The 17,197-nt window shown below is 37.4% G+C and overlaps 1 protein-coding gene across 2 annotated transcripts in view; it reads right to left on the bottom strand.

Annotated features, from left to right (window-relative positions):
- The window catches only part of GBE1 (1,4-alpha-glucan branching enzyme 1), a 145,948-nt gene that overhangs the window by 71,916 nt on the left and 56,835 nt on the right, over window positions 1-17,197 (bottom strand). For both annotated transcript variants that reach the window (XM_050331890.1, XM_050331891.1), the window contains exons 4-7: window positions 15,467-15,592; window positions 13,394-13,529; window positions 10,422-10,512; window positions 9,412-9,621 (exon numbers count right to left, since the gene is read on the bottom strand). In XM_050331890.1, coding sequence (XP_050187847.1) covers window positions 9,412-9,621; window positions 10,422-10,512; window positions 13,394-13,529; window positions 15,467-15,592 — 563 coding nt within the window. The remainder of the gene's footprint in view (window positions 1-9,411; window positions 9,622-10,421; window positions 10,513-13,393; window positions 13,530-15,466; window positions 15,593-17,197) is intronic.

Genomic DNA, 17,197 nt, shown 5'->3' with positions numbered 1-17,197 from the left:
TGGAGAAACAGGTGTTTGATTGCAATTCTCATGGCCCAAAGAGAATGCATGGGTAAAATAGCCAAGCAAATTTAGTAAAGCATGCTTTCAGAAAGACATAAAAAATAGAACTCTTTTTCCAGACCTAGTTTAGAACAATTCACTCTGTTCTCAGGGATAAAGCTTTTAATACAGTGCTTTCCTTATTCATTAAGACACATTTGACATGATACACTATTTCAGTTCTTCAGACTTGTCCTGTAATTGTATCAGCCAGAACAGAACCTAGAAGATCAGCAAAAGCTGTTCTCTGTCCATCCATCACTATTATAATGGGAATAGTAGAACCAATTTTTTTATCTTCTTTACAATTTCACCAATGATTTAGCAAGTATGAACTCCAATAAAATTTCTCTCAGTAACACATCAGTTCCAAAGTCATGTTGGCATTTAAATAACCCCTGTACAGAACATTCATATACAGCTGAGTGAGTCCTTAAAACTACTCCCTAACTTTTATCACAGTATCACCACAGTCCCATCCAAAGCTGAATCTCAGTCAGTGACTACAACTAGGAAACAGTTTGGCAGGACAGAGACAGCCACCACATGAAGCAGCAGCCTGGCCAGCTCTGCTGTCTGCATTGATCTCCAGTTTCCATCAATTTCTAGGAACAGGAACTCAGTCCTTATGCTAGTCCAAGAAATGGCATTCCTCAAGAAAACATGGCATCCCTTTCAAACTAAGTAATACAGCAAATCAACGTGATTATTTGCAGATTATTTCTCATCTGTTGGCCAAGCACACATTACTAACTTTTGGAAATGTTGTAGCATTTTGATAGTTTGTTGTTCTCTACTTTGTAGACACGGTTGTTAATTGTTTTGCTCCCCGTTATTGATTCTGCTTTCTCTCTCCAGCAAGCTTTCAAAAACTGGATTTCCAGTGGTTCTCTACATTATACAACATGGACACAGTAGAATCAGGAAAAAACTACAATTGTCATAATGATCCCATCTTCTTTTCCTGCCATGAGCAGTACCATGTCTAATTTTCATCCAACCTTGAAGGTCTTTGGATGAAACTCCATTAGAAAGAAGTCAACATACCCCATTTCATTTGTGGATTCTTCAAAATCTCTTCCTCATCTCAAAGTTATACAACCATCACTGTTTTCCCCAGCACAATCATTTATTCACAGCAGACACTGCTCATGTAACCTGCTGCTGTTGCAACAATCCTTTAAGAGTGCTGTGAAAGTTGTCAATTCAAGAGTGGATTGCTAACTGTAAGATCATTACTGCATTTAGACTGATGCAAAATTTTTCTTTGCAGTGCGTTGAATCTTGTCTAATTTTAGATCTTTATTGAAATACCATAATCAACTCCAGGTAAGAGTGGCTGGATCTATTCAAGATATGATTGTATTTTACTGGCTACAAATGGTCACCTCTGTATTTCAGAATGTGTGCCTTTTCTTCAAGTATCAATATATTGCTTTATTACTATACCACTTCTTGTGCAGCTACATTTTTGAACCTTCACACAAAGCTGTGACTGCTACATTGGAGGTTAATGTGGGAAACTGGGCACTTCAAAGAAAGGTACTCACAGTCTTATATGTAGTTCTGAGTTTTAGAGCACCTAAAGATTTAAAGCCTCCCAGTCTGTCATAGCCATCTAAGTGCAGTAACACAATTCAGATTCTAGATAAATGTTTAATTAAAAAAATAAAGCAACTCTATAAGCAAGTCCAGACTTCATATACTATAAATCATATGCTCATGGTTGGAACTTTTTTTTTTGCACTATTATTTTAATTTTACCAATTACATTTCAGGAAGTTTCTATATATCATCCCTTCCATTAATGCTTTCAAAAAGGGCAATTTATTAACTGCAAAATCCCCATATTTGTAAGTGTTAACTTGCTAACATTCACAACTATTACTTAGAAGAAAACAAAAAGAAACAAAGATTTTCTTCAAGTCTTAAACTTTAAGGTTTAAACTCTGTAAAGTACTTTTATGCTCTCACAGTCACCATCAAAGTCCAGTCAGCAGAAGGTGACTGCTAAGGACATAAGTAGGCAATTTTTTTTGAAAGTCAATCTGTAATCAAAATAATTATATTTAAGAGGGGTCGGGGAGGAACAAAAGTCTCAATAGTACACTACAGGCAATGCTTCCTTAAATCAGTCTTTAAAAAATAATCTTTGCCAGCCAAATGAAATTGCAATGCATATTATGAGGATCTTTAAACACAGAGCTTTCCTAAACTAATTTAGTGGAGGAAGACTGGCAGGAAATGAATTAAAATCAGCATAGCTGAATGTTTTACATCACGAAACACAATTTACATCCCTGTTCCTACTGTAATTACCGTAGAGCCAACATTAAACCAAAAAGATATCAAATGACTGAGAATCTAGCTCATTGACAACTATCATTGCACTGCCTTTAATCCAGCCAAAGCATTCTCTCCGATATTTGTGGCAAACATGGCATGCCACTGGATGTCATTACTACTGCATAAATGCAGATGGAAAAACATCACCTGTACCTTACCAAACCCTCAGAAGCTGCAGAACAGAACACTTCAGCTCTTACACTCTGGGAAGTCAGCTCTTTCCTATATGATTCACTAATTCTTCTGTAATCTTCCCCTGCTGGATTTCCCTCTCCTCTCCCCCCTGTGTAGGGGATCAGTTGTGTCCCAAAACCTGCATAGCTCAAGCCTATAAGGAAACTGCTTAGTTGAGAGAAAACTGAACAAAAGTCTTTAGATTCAAACTGTTAGAACTCTTAGAACAAGGTAGGAAAGGTAAAGTTTCGGACAGATAGGTTTCTTAGGAACTCTAGGGTTCAAAAGCAAAAACATGGAAAGGTGCTAAAAAACCAGAGGATAACCCAGTACCACCAAGGATCTGTTACAAGTAGTGGCAGTCTCCTTCCTCCCACATTACTGATGCTCCCTGGTCAGCAGGGTCTCTTCAGGTGTCATTTTGGAAGCAGTGAGTGTACTGACAGTTTTTTTAAATCCTATTTATCCTTTGTGTGTGTTAATTAAGTTTGCAGTCAAGTGTACCATCTTTGCACTCTAAAACATGGAAGTGACCCTGAGACAGATGGTAAGAACACACATAACTTGTTATCTGCATTCTGTAACTCATGCTGATGTCCCTAATTTTCTTTTCCTTAAATTCAATCTTAGATTAGGCAAGGCAACTAATACTGTGGTACTAATCCTAATGCTAGGCACCTAATAGTGTGGTACTCCATAGAGCATCAACTTATAGCTATTTAAAATGTTAACAGTGCAAGAGATAAAAGAATAAAAGTGTATCCATTTTATCCTGAAAACTGACTGCTACAATCCATGGTGATGCTCCCAAATAAGGCAACAAGCTCTCACTTCCACAGATATTTAGAAGAGCTCATCATTGAATTGTAGGCTACCTAAAAACTAATTTCAGACAGCTATTCTCATTAGAGAATTATGAGCCCAGCCCTACTACACAAACCCTAAACCCTGAAAGATGTATTTTCCAATTCTTTATACCCACTAATAATATTACATCAGTGGCAGAGAAAGATTGGGAAAGTTGGCAGTCAGAAGAAAGAAAAGCAATCAATTCAGGTGAAGAAGAGCTGCTTAAGGAAAAACTAAACATTGACCTCAATAAAGGGTGCTGAAGATGTTCAAAGATTGACATGTCCTTAAGGATTCAGATCCCAAAGTGAAGGAAATTATTATGGACCTCAGAGGACCTTTTCCCCCCCCCACTTAAAATATGTGTTCATGAGTTCAATGAAGGATTTAAACACTGGGTGGCAGAAGAGGCCAGAGTCTCAGAAACCACACATAGGTGCACTGTGTTATTTTACATGCACAGGAGCAGCTGAGATACCCCCATGGGGCTGGGCCACAGGACAGGGGAGAACAGCCCCAGGTGACCCACACCACGCTGGAGGGGCAAGTTGGGGAACAGGTCACCTTAACTAGAACTAACTCATGTGCTTCAGCACCCAACAGCTGCCCTAATGCTGCTGCACTGACAGTGGGGTTAAAAGCAGTTTCTGAGCTATGGTACTTTATAACTCACTTTAATAAAAACTATTAAAAAAAAAAAAAGTACAGAGCTATGATCACCTGTTCCCCCAACAGCTTAGGAGACTGAGCTGGAGAGAACATCTGGTTAGGCAGCAGGGGACTAGCAAGTCATCTGTTGCCCTGATGTAAAAACTGTGGCTTGAGGGACAAAACATTTATACTCTAAACCCATTTCAAAGCACATTTGGCAGGGATATCACTTGAAACTTCATCAAACTGAAGGAGGAAGAAAAGGCTAAATAAAAGCTGAGATTTCTCCCTCTATAAGGCTTAGTTATGATTTTTAAACACCGAAGTATGGACACAAAATCCAGTCTAAAAAAATAGCCTTGAAAACAAGGTCCCCGAAAGCCCCAAAGGAGATGCCAGGACACCCACTGGCCCCAAAACCACGTAACCAACATCATCTCTTACTGATCGTACTGCTGCTCTCAAGAAAGCTGTACTAATCAAAATTAAAACCAGAGTGTAAGTCAACTTCTGACTTTAGTGCCAAATTTACCTCCTAGACTGTGCAAGAACTTAAAATTTTGGCTAAATACTCAGGTGAAAAGGGTTACAGTACTAAAAAAAGTCTAAACAAACCACGCTCTCCCCAGAAAAACCAAACAAAATTAAAGGCATCACATAATTTCCAAGTTCTACTTCTATTCCTAAAGGCTCATAGAAATATATCAGTGTACTTATTGACATTTATAATTGGATTAGGACAGAAGAGGCTCTAACAAAGTCTAAAGAGAAAACAGGAAGAGACTTAAAAATCAAAACAATACACTCAGACCTCAGTAAGTCTAAAAAGGCAGCATCATTTAGACATTCTATTTATGTAGCACTTGGGAGGAGAAAAAGCAAACCCTTATCTTTGCTAGGTAATATCTTGTTCTCAATTATTTTTAAATTGTTTTGCCTGATTAGTATTTTAGACACATTTGCTACTTGGAGAAATGAATTTAAATCTAAACACAATCAACTACTCTAATTGTGATCCCACCTGGTCTCCGGAGTGTACAGCATCACTTTTAATGAACTTGGCAGTTGAATAACCTTTAAATATGACTTTAGTAAGAAAAAATTGTTATAGTTAGCTTTTGCAAAATTTATTACAAGCAGAATCCTTACTTAAGATGGGAGGGTGTTTTGCAGGTATTTTAAGAGCTACCTTAAACAGGAACATAACAGAGGCAATTGATTTACTAAAAAATTAACCAGACAGTGCCAACTAGAGTACAGGTCCAGAGTTTGTGATAAAAAAAAAAAATAAAAGCCATCAATGGCAATTCTCAGTCAAGCTTTGTGATTCTGATTTTTGGGTTGGTTGCTGAGGGAGGCAGGGACTGGGAGGTGGACACAGACATAGTCAGAAAGGGATGGAGATGAAGGAGGTTAAGATTCACCAAACTGACATTTGAGGAAGAAAACCACTCAGGATCCAGATTTTAGAAAAACTCAAAAATGTGCACAAATGATGTAAATTATGAAAGTAAAAGTTTATTTCTGTATGTTGTGGTTGATTTTAAAGTACAATTTATAATATTTTTATTGAAAAGTTATAAGTAGAAAAATATTCTTTTACTTGTCCAGTTATCTTACCTGCAAATTCTCACTTCAATGAAATTGAGGTTTTATTCTCCTGTGACACCGTGAACAGCATCATTCTAAGCTGCTGCTCACAACTTACAGAGAAGCTCCCTGTTCATACAACACTTGTATAAACATAGATAAAAAACATTAAATACAAAATGTTTTCACCTTTTTAAATAGCATTGCAGTGCAAAATACAAAATCCAAGTTGTCCTTTGAACAGTTTTACTGCTGCTTTTCTTGGAGCTACTCTCCACATATAATATTTACTAAAAAATAGTATTTAAAATACACCAGGCATATAATATTTTTTTTGTCAAGGATATAGATTTTTTGTCACATTCTGTTGCAGTAAGTATTCACAGTCCCCTTTGCAGACAGCTGAATAATCTTGCAAATGCTGTGAGATAAATTTACTTACATCTTGGCTTTCAAAGAAAATGTAGACAGACTAAACTGATAAAGCAATTGTTCCTTAATCTCTTTCGTGGCAGAGAATTAGTTTCTCTCAATTCCAAAGTGAATTGAGCTTTCTTTGCATTTGATGTTTAAGTACCTGTGGATTTAACAGTTCTTCCCACTACAGCAGGAAAGGGATTTAGTACAAGCACTGTACAGGACAAAAGCCTGTATTAGCTCAAGAAATTTCTCTCAGCAAGTAAGCTTCTCTGTATACCATTCAAGAGACTGTGTTTGGTGTCCTTTATTTTCAGCAAACTTTCAACACCTGACAGCAACTTGAGTCTCACAGATTTTTATACTCCCCTCTTCCAGACTAGAGCTGTTCATTCACTAGTATAGAAATTAGCAGCATGTCAGTAGAGTCTAAGTGGAGAAAAACTCAACATTTACAATGAAATGTCAGTTCTGATTCTTTCACGGTATTGTTTGGGACCTGCACACACAAATTCATGAAAAGATCAAACTATCTTTTAATCAGGTTTGAGTAACTTAAGATAAACATGATTGTTATAAATTTTAAGCCTTAAAATTTTACTATTAACACATACAAAATATTCAGTGTTTCAGATATTACGAGGAAAGAAGCCCTTAATAGCTAGAAACAGTTCACAGCTTCCTGTGCTTGAAGGGGAAGGAAAGGTTTTCACAAAAGTTTAAAGAAGGAAACTGAAATTTGTTGCTGGATTTCACTACAGGGCAGGGGATGGGAAATGACCCTCAGTCATCCAGTGCAGAGAACTAAATTTCTCTGGTCTTGGCTATTTCCTACTCTCATCTCACCCTCTCAAAGCTCTTTTCCACTTCCCCATTCCAGCATTCAGTCCAGCATCTACTCAAACTGCATAGGATGAAAAGCAATTACACATCAGTGTCCCTCCCCAACAAGTGAAGGTACATATCACTGACCAAACAGACCTCAAAGGGTAGTTCAGTCCTGAAGAAATGCTCAACATTGCTAAGTGCTACCTAGAAAGCAGCTTCTTGTTTCTCTCATTTAAGTCCTTCCAAGCACTCAATACCAGCACCACTTTCTTTCCTAACAGGAAGAACTTTCCTCCACTTGGAACAGAGAAAGGTCCATAATTGCATTCTATTTATTTTCACACTAGGGAAGTCAGTAATAAACATTAGATTATACATAGGCATCAAATGAAATAAAGTGTGCAGTGCTACTGTATTTATGTTAAAACTTTGAGATCACCAGAAATAAAATTTAGTGGAATGTGAACTTTAAGAGGAAGTAACTGGGAAAACTATTAATCACACTAAAATACGTTTTTTATTATAATTAAAACCCCATTTCAGAAAATCCCTCTGAATTATTCTGTTAAATTGTCCCAAATAACAATTAGGAACAGCTCATCCTATTAATATAGTGCATAAGCCACTTTTCACATTGGTCGCTTGGTTTATTTGAAACTGAGTTACCCTGGAGGAGTTTCCATTTCATGATTGGCCTATGCCATAACTTCTGCAATAGTGCAACATAAGCATATCCAGTTTATGACAGTTCAATGCAAGTGAGGAGAAAAATGGGAAACACTTGCAGCACACAAAACCTAACAACTAACAGAATGAGAGACCAGAACTCTACAGTTGCTGAGTGATGAGCCACCACAGTGATACCTGGGAGTTTTGATGTTTTAATTTTTTTGTTTTTGTAGACCTTAGAAGTAGTTATGTAGTAAATGTAGATTTTAGAGTAGCAGCATATTATCCCTTTACCCTTAACACACCAGCTCAAACCCCTGTTACCCATTCCCCTATCAATTCCCTAAATTCCATAGCCTGTTTAGTCTCTTTTTCAAGGTAGAATTGTAGAAGAACACCCTAACCCTACGGAACAAGATATAGCCATAGACCCAACAACCTTCAGGCCTAGAATTCTGGAAGGCCTCCAAGGACATTACGTGCTCTGAGGAAGATGAAGATGAAGAAGAGGGGGTCCCAAAACGCCCCCAGACCCAATTCCCAAGAGGCGTGGCGGGGGCAGAACCTGGGTGGTAACAGGACGGGGATTGGGCAAAAATCATTATAAAAACTGTGGACATCTGTATTTCGGGAGCGCGCGCTGGGGTATTCCAGAAAGCCTGGGGGCTCATTAAAACTTTTGTATCCTTATCTTATCTCCTACCTAATTTGGCTTGGAGTCTTTTTTTTCCCCACAGCCATTTAGGCAACAACAGGAACCACTCGAGTGTAACCTTTAAAGGGTTAAACCAGAACTCTGTAATTGATAAAAAGGTCAAACAAGATTATCATGCATCTCAAGAGAGGAAAAAAAAAAGAGAATTTATTCTATAGTAAGTGAGTGATGCTGTACAGAATTTATTAAGGCATGCTTTAAGGAGATTGATTGTGAAGTTACGCAAAACGGATTGTGGAATGTTACAGGGAAGAATCAAAGACGAGGAAAGGGAGGAATCAAGGTGGTGCAGGGATGAACAAACATGTAAAAATGCAAAAAGGCTGAAACAAGCTGGCAGGTCGTGTCTGTTTCTCCTTTTAAAACCACTGAAATATTCAGCATACAAGATCAATCTCCTCAGCCCCAATACCTCAGAGAATACAAAGTAAACAGTATTAAATGCTAATAATCATCTGGGTTTAATAGGCGTATTGACACACACTATATTTATACCAGGTAATTAAGTGTGCCCAAAGTGGGTCTCAAACTGTCTACTAAACACGATCCCTGCTCTGTATTTACTGTTGATTGACCCCTGGAAGCCCTTTGGAAGGGAGTTAGTTGTCCTGGGGGGAAACTTTTCCTATATCTCAACAACCTGACAGGGTGACAGTACGTTTCCAGAGCTTACAAGTTTCTCTTCAGCAATTCTCATGCTTTTATTTTTATATAAAACCATAATATATTATATATAATATGGAAATACAAATCTATTTTATAATGCATAAACCACACAATTATATGATTATGTAATACATAAATATATTAAATATTTAAATGTACATTATTCATATAAATAATGTAAGATAAAAAATATATACTATATACCTACACCATTATGTAATACATACCATGCACATGGTGCATAATATGCATATATGTAGCCATAGATGACAGAAGAATAATGAAACCTCAATACAATCATTTAGGGTTAGATTTTACGTGTTTAGACAAGTAGAGGAATTTAACTCCACATATTGTAACTGTCGAACAACTCAACTGACTTTATTTGGCAAATAGCATTGCTTTAATAGAACTGGTGAGAAATAACAATCACTAACCCAGCTGAAGTGATGTTTTATACCTACTTTGCATAGTCAAAGAGCCTGCTGTCCCAGAGCTGATGGTTTCCTCTATAACCAGAATGGAAGAAGCAGGAATCCGTCCCATCAAACTGGTTGAGACCATCTTCCGAGTTTTTTGAGGCATGGCTGTGCACAACATCCAGCAGAACCGTGATGCCCATGGAGTGAGCAACGTCAATCATCTCCTTCAGGTCATCTGGAGTTCCGTAGCGGCTGCAGCATCAGAATGGAACGTGTTATGGGTTGTGCAAATCGGGACTTACGCTGACAACACCGAACACTCATCAGGAAAACTACATCAAAGTCAGCAGTCCTTCACCACCAGTTGTACATGGGTTACTTTTTCTGCCTCTTAAGTAGTAGCTCTTACTTACAAAGTAACATTTTAAACAATTTTTCATTATAAAAATTGCATCATGCCCACAATGTTTTGTGGAAATAGATTGTTTTATTCTTGCGTTTTAATCTATTAATAAATCAAATTCAGTATAAAAACTGATACAACTTTAAACTTCTATTTAATATTGAACATGAATTCACGTTTATCATCAATTTATCATCAATTTTCACCCAAGGCCTCAAACCAAAGTAGAGTCTGTTACAAGTCTGGGACAAAAGTTCCCACAGAACACACAGAGCCATGATTTTAATCAAGTGTATCAGGAGCAAGTCCTGTTTGTCATAAAAGAATGCCCTACACATCCTGTTTGCTACTGTTAAGAATTCCACAACACAAAACCCATGCATAAAGACTGCTGGAGGTGGATTACCCAGAATATGCCATGACAGTTGAAGTTACTTATGATCTTTTTGTTTGTATCCTATACAGAGTGTTTCACAGAGCAGCTGATCACTATGCCAAATCGATTTCAGATTTAAGAGTAAGCTTGAGTAAATACCTAAGCCATTACTTTCCACTAAACACTCACTTGCAAACACACACATACAGAGATACTGATTTCAGTGGATGGGAAGGAATGAAAAAGAACAGATGCTGAAGCACTTAAACCTACCTTGATGCTGCAAAGAAACTTGTGACCTGATAACCAAAACTGGCATAGTATGCATGTTCCATAATAGCCATCAGTTGGACACAGTTATATCCTGTAAAAAAAGAAAAAGAAATATAACAAAAATTATGCCTTAAGGATAATTAAAAGAGGATTCAACACCTGCAACATTCATTCCAGTCTTCTCCCATTTTAGTTGCCTTTGACTTCAGTGATTTACAACTACAGATTTAGTACCTTTCAAGAGGCAATTCTACCTAACAGTTTATACTTACATCATCTTCCATTACAAAAGAAACAGTCAATTTGTCAAGTGATCTACATATAACTAAGTACATTGAAACTCCCAGATGTAGAAAGAAATAAGTGATATGCATTTCACTTCATTTAACTTCAGAATATTAGATATGTGAATCTGCATGTCCTGAACTTCTGCTTCGCTTTTCACACTTGCAATCAGGGGGTGTGGAGTTATTCACTGGCTGCACATACTGTGATAGAATCACAGAATGGTTTCTGCTGCAAGGAACCTTAAAGATCACCTAGTTCCAAATCCTCTGCCATGAGCAGGGACACCTTCCACTATACCAGGTCGCTCAAACCCCTTCCAGGGATGAGGCATCCACAGTTTCCTCAGAGTAACCTGCTCAAGTGCCTCACAACCCTCACAGTAAAAAATTTCTTCCTAATACCAAAACGAAATATATTCTCCTTTAGTTTAAAGCCATTCCCCCTTGCCCTGTCCCTGTGTGACCTTCCAAGAAGTCATAGAATCATGGAATCAACCAGGTTGGAAAAGACCTTCAAGATCATCAAGTCCAACCCTTGATTCAATCCTGCCGTGGTTACCAGACCATGGCACTGATGACACATCCAGCCTCATCTTAAAAACCTCCAGGGCCAGTGAATCCACCACCTCCCAGGGCAACCCATCCCAATGCCTGATACTCTCTCTGTAAAGAACTTCTTCCTAATATCCAACTTAAACCTCCCCTGGCACAGCTTAAGACTGTGCCCTCTTGTCCTGCTCCTGGTTGCCTGGGAGAAGAGACCAACCCCCACCTGGCTACACCCTCCTGTCAAGGGGTTGTAGAGTGATGAGGTCTCCCACTCCAGCTTTTTTCTAGGCCCTCTTCCAGTATTGGGAGGCTCCTATAAGGTCTCCCTGAAGCCTTCTCCAGGCTGAACAAACTCAACTCTCTCAGCCTGTGTTCCCAGGAGAACTGATCTAACCTGATCACCTGATCTTCTCCAAGTCCACAGTACTTGCCACACATCTTAACCAAAGCAATCTTGAATATCAGTGAATAAGTGCCACCAGAACTCTCAGGTGAGTAGTATCAACAACAGATAACAGATAACTTTTTATCTACAGGCTGTTGAAACTCACACTGCCACCACTTCTTAGTTTGAACAAAATCTTCATTCTTTAGTTTAGACAAGATGCTGTGGGGGTTTTTATTATTCTTGGGGTTTTTTATAGCTGTGATATTTAAAAACAGAGCTATTATTAGATGACAGTTGGCATGAGCTCAACAATTTGTCAGATTCATTGCTGGTTTATAATTCAGGCTCATTGTACTTATTCTTATTTACAGCATTTTTATAAATAAACAGCAACACAGCATCAAATTAATCTCATTCAATTTGCTTGCTATTCATTTCACTATTTGTCATGCACATATTTCTACCAACTAATAATCTATTACAATTCTTATATAGTAATGTCTTTAAACTTATCCTAACAAGTAAGACATTCTAAAAGTGAATCTAACAGACCTTAAAAATACATTTAAAAATACTTAATTCCCACAGTGTCTACCTAATGTAAATAAGAAGGAACATTAGCTGTCATCTGTGTACCCTATCTAAATTTGATATTCCTTTGAATTTGAGGTGAATCAGCCTTTTCATGACATTTCTGCACAAAGAGAAATTTGTAGGTAAAGCAGAATGCTCTCCTAATTCTTAAAATATTAACCTCCTGGAACAACTGAAATTCCTTGGCAGTAAGAAGTCACAGATACGTAATACTGAATCCTAATATACTTTTTGTTGAGGGACTCCAGACATGCAAACTCCCTCATTCTACCTGCAAGTTTAACTTTATCAAAGGGCAAAAGCCCCATTCTGTGAAACACTGATTTAACATGTAAACCTACATGAAGACATATGGTTTATTCAGGGACTCTTGATAAATAAAATAAATAAAAAAATCAAATACAAACACAGCCATCATGCACAGAGGTTTAAACTACAGGTGACATGTTTATTTTACAGCTGAGTGCAACAAAACATATTTCATCACAAGGCAGTAAAAGTCAGTAAGTTCTAATACTGTCCACTACAGACACAGTGCAAAGACACCATGGGAAAAAAATAATCCAAGAGAAATTGAGTAGAACAGTTTTGCTATGCTTTCTGAGACAGCGGTGCCAGCTGTTTCATACATCCTCTCCAATACACTAGAAGTTTCTTCTTGAAGAATATTTTTCACATTTAAAGTTTTCATGTTCTGATAGATACTTCATTGCTACTGTTCAGGGATTAAAAAAAAGAACAACTACATTGCTTATTCTGGCAAACCAAACAAAAAAAACCACAGGTATTTCTTGCCCTCTCCTTACAATCAAGTTTTACATTAGTAGAGCTATTTAAGAATGTAGTATTTTCTGAAGACTTTCTCACAAAACCATGTCCTTTTTCAAGTTGAAAAGCATGCTAAGAGCAAACTACCCTGCAAGATTTACCTAGGCTTTAGCAATCACATTTTACTTCAAAACCTGTGAAACAGATTTTGGTTCACACAGCCTATTTCAGTCTTGGTTCCCTCTCCCCAGATTTCACTTGTTTCTAATTTTCACTCACCCGAGAATCTATTTTTATAGTGTGTGTAATCAGGAAAGGCAACTGCAAATGCTTGACAGTTATCTTTTCTAATAAGAGCACAGGTGTATAAATCTGTTACTACTTACCAAGATCCTTTATTCTAGGTAGTACATTGTGTGTGAAGTTTTTATAAGAAGCTACTTTGCCTTCTGGGGAAGCAATCCCCACGTGAGATTCATAGATTCGTAGGCTTTTTAACCTCTTGGGGGAAGGATGCTTATGCTATAAGGAAAACAAAAACAAAAAACAAAACACAAACAGTTGTCATTAGGAACAGCTTAGCAAGGTTGTCACAACCACATGATTTGCACGAGGTGAAAAGCAATTTAAGGTTTGTTTTGTGCTTTAAGAGCAGAAACATTTCAAAAATAATTAAGGATTTTAAAGTGTAAAGCAAATATCTCTTTCAAATTAATGTTTTTATGAACAAGAAACTGGACATTCACAATTCAACACTTTTCTTATACCCTTTTTTAATTACACTAAAGCGTACAAACTGATAGCAACCATTGCACTTAGAGTTCTTCTGAGTTACTATGAAGCTTGTTTGAAAATAAAAGAGAAAAATAGAAAGATAAGCTTTTATTTTTCAAGCAAACTTGCCTTTTTATGCTGTTCTGCCTTCTCCAAACTGAAATTTATAAACATTTTATTCCTAAAGAATATAGTTCCATAGCACAGAATCACCTATATTTCAATTACTTAGGACTAAAATATAATTAAAAAATCTCAGGTCTGTAGATGAGTACACAGTATTTCTAAATGGGAGGAAATATCTAAAGAATACAGAGGCAATTGAAGTTAACCACAAAACCTCTTCCTTACACTTGAAGAGCTTATACTTGATCAGGATTTTACTTTTTAAAACAAACTCCTCGTCTGAGAAACTTTGGAAAACCACTTAGGAAAAGTAGTGCTTAAAACTTCTTTCTCCCTAAAAGACATTTCTCTTCCTCCCTCTCACAATTAAGAAAACGTTACAACATTTTATATTCCATATGTTACTTTATTATTCAAGTGAAATTTTGAAAAGGTAGAAAAAATTCAAAACATACAAACAGAAATTAGAGGGACAAGGAGAAGAACAAAACTTTTGGTTGAGGGGTGTTGCCTGTGTTTACTTCCACTGGGCACCTCTTGCATTTGTAAAGGAATCCTTTATTTTTGCAGTAAAGCCTTGTCTGCACCCAAATGTTCTTGCCTACTTTTCACTCCAGGTCATATCAATCACTGCATTTCCAATTCCCTCTCCATTCCTTTTCTTACAGAGGATTGAGGTGCCACAAAGCACCACAGACAGCGTAGGTCACTACACTGATAAAAACTATACAGTTAAATAACAATTACTGTATATTATGTTAACTATTTTTTAAAGGAAGTATTTTCCATGTGAGTAACTCTTTCTTGGTCAAGCAGATGCTTCATAATTTCAGGTGGGTGTTAAAATTTAATTCAAAGCAGAGGTAGCAGCATCTCTTCCACAGAACACTGCATACCATTGTAAAAAACATCAAGAACTGTAATACGAAGTAACATCACTTGGACAGTCTGAAGTTTCCAAACGTTCTCTGAGGTTATTTTTCATATATCAGGTAAAGAAATCTCTCCCTTATAGTAGTACAGGAGAAGTAAGAGGGCTTTCAACTCAATAAATGGATTTTCCCTGACAGGTACAAACCAGGATTTAACTGGAGCATGAGCTTTTTGACTGGAGCACTTTTGAAAGTTTTTTTTCTGACTTCATACAACATTGACTTACTATTGAGTACTGAACTTAGCATTTACAGATAGCTAACTCTTAAATCCAGGAGTGATAATTCCCTGCTCTCCTCCATACCAGGAAGGGACATCGAGTCATGGAGCAGTTGTCAATCTTGCCTAACAAGTGGGAAACCAAGTTTAAAATACCAATTTAACAGGTAACTGTTTTTTATATATTATAGAAGAATGAAAGAAGTAGGTCAAAAACATCCGTCATCAAAGTCACCAGTTTCTTTCAAAGCCATGAGTAAAACCCCCTCGCTCCTCAGGTAGCCACTTTAACTAGTTTGCAATGCCCCTTTTGTGAAATAACTCTTATTTTCTTCCAAACAGGGATACAGAAGATGACATGATACACGGGTTCATACACCTCCTGAAAAATAATATTTAAGCCTTACTATATATGACTGTGGTGGATTCCAGTGCACCCAATCATAATTCACTTTGTCTTCATCACGGACTACATATCTTGCCCAAGGTGAAATACGATAGAGGAGGGCGCCGTTCTGAGCACGAATCACCACCTATAAAATAACCACAACATATGCATGCAGTCACATATAATTCATATAACACCTCCTATGCAAACCATTGTGGGGAATGAAATAGTACACTACACAGAAATTTAATTTAAAGGACGCACAAATACACAATGCAAGCCAAGAGAGGGAAGAACGACTCTGTTCACTGAGATGATTTGTAAAGGGATAGTAAACCAAACATGCCAGACACAGGAGTGATGTTCATGAGCAAGAGCTGAAAGGTGAGGATATATAGAAGCTTTATATAAGTAATGGGAGAAAAAGCCTTCCCAAATGGATTACTGTTAGGTTCCCTAATTTCCCCTGTCATTGCTATTTCCTTTCCATGTTCTTATAAATTTAAACAGACATGCAGGATAATGTCATCAAGATGAGGACTGTGATTTGTTTAACTTGGCAAACAATTTAGTAAGCCAGTTCTAATATCTTAATTTCATCTTATTTTCTATTCTGTGAGTCCTTACCAATGTCACATAGACCAGAACCACAAATAACATGAAAGAACAGGACAACTTTTGGGTTCAAAAGAGGAAAAAGTAAAATTTAAATTGCTGGGTTTCTTCTGTTGCTTTTCAGTTTCTCTGTAATCCTTCATCATTCTAATGCTAAAACAAAGTATTATTGTTGGTTTTACTCTCCATATTTGGTTTCCTCTATTTTATCACAGGATATGAAAAGAGACCATTATTTCCTTCAAAAGCTCCTAAAACTTCCCTTCACCAGAAAGAGTGACCAAACACAAACCAGGAGCTCTGTTGGACTACTTTAATTTTACAAAAGGAAAGCAAAATTGAAATAATCATTAGGATGATGTTGAATTCGGACCTTGTAGAAGGCATTGTGTTTGAAGAGGTGGTGAAGTTGAACAGGCCATCTCTGCTCTATTGAGCAATTAATATAACCTGTAACTTAGAATAAATACCCTTGGGAAAGATGAGACTCAGGGGTTGGAAGGTAGTGTTGTTGACTGGCAGAGTGTTGCACGTTTAGGATGTAGGGTCAACAGGACCACGCTGTGCTTTGTCCCCTGGCTGCAGGACAAACCTCAGAATCACCTCCCATGGTAATGGTGACTCTGACACTTGTATGGCCTTCCTTGGGCTGAAAAGCACAAAATTCTCACGAGAAAAGAACTCCTGTAGGAAGTAGAGTTGTTCTCTTGTAAAAAATCATATATACTATCTGGTATGACCAAGGGGGAGAGCATCTCTCCAGGGACAGGATCTGCTCTGCCCAGTAAGTCTGATGCCACATTACTACAGATGGCCCAGCATTTGAAGGTGACTTCCTCTTATTCCATCTTATTGAAACAATTATCCTATGAAGGCATTTGTTGTCATGCCTTTCTTCTTAAGATGCAAAATCTTGCTCCACCTCTCTCACGTCCCCTCACCCCATCCCATCTCCCCTCTCCTCTTCTCAGTGCAGAAGGAACAGCACCACTCTGGTTCTGCTTGGTATCGTGGTTGCCATTATAACAGTAACACAGGAGGTTTGCAAATTTATAACCTAAAAATGTACAGGCAAGTGAAGTCCTGGAATTCTTAATTCTGCTTTTGCTAAGAAATTTTTTAAAAAGCATCTTCT

Source organism: Myiozetetes cayanensis, unplaced genomic scaffold (genome assembly GCF_022539395.1).
Source record: "Myiozetetes cayanensis isolate MyiCay16 unplaced genomic scaffold, myiCay2020 scf5-8, whole genome shotgun sequence".
Taxonomy (NCBI): domain Eukaryota; kingdom Metazoa; phylum Chordata; class Aves; order Passeriformes; family Tyrannidae; genus Myiozetetes; species Myiozetetes cayanensis.
The sequence above is the reverse complement of the archived record's forward strand: the minus strand, read 5'-3'. Positions and strand labels throughout refer to the sequence as shown.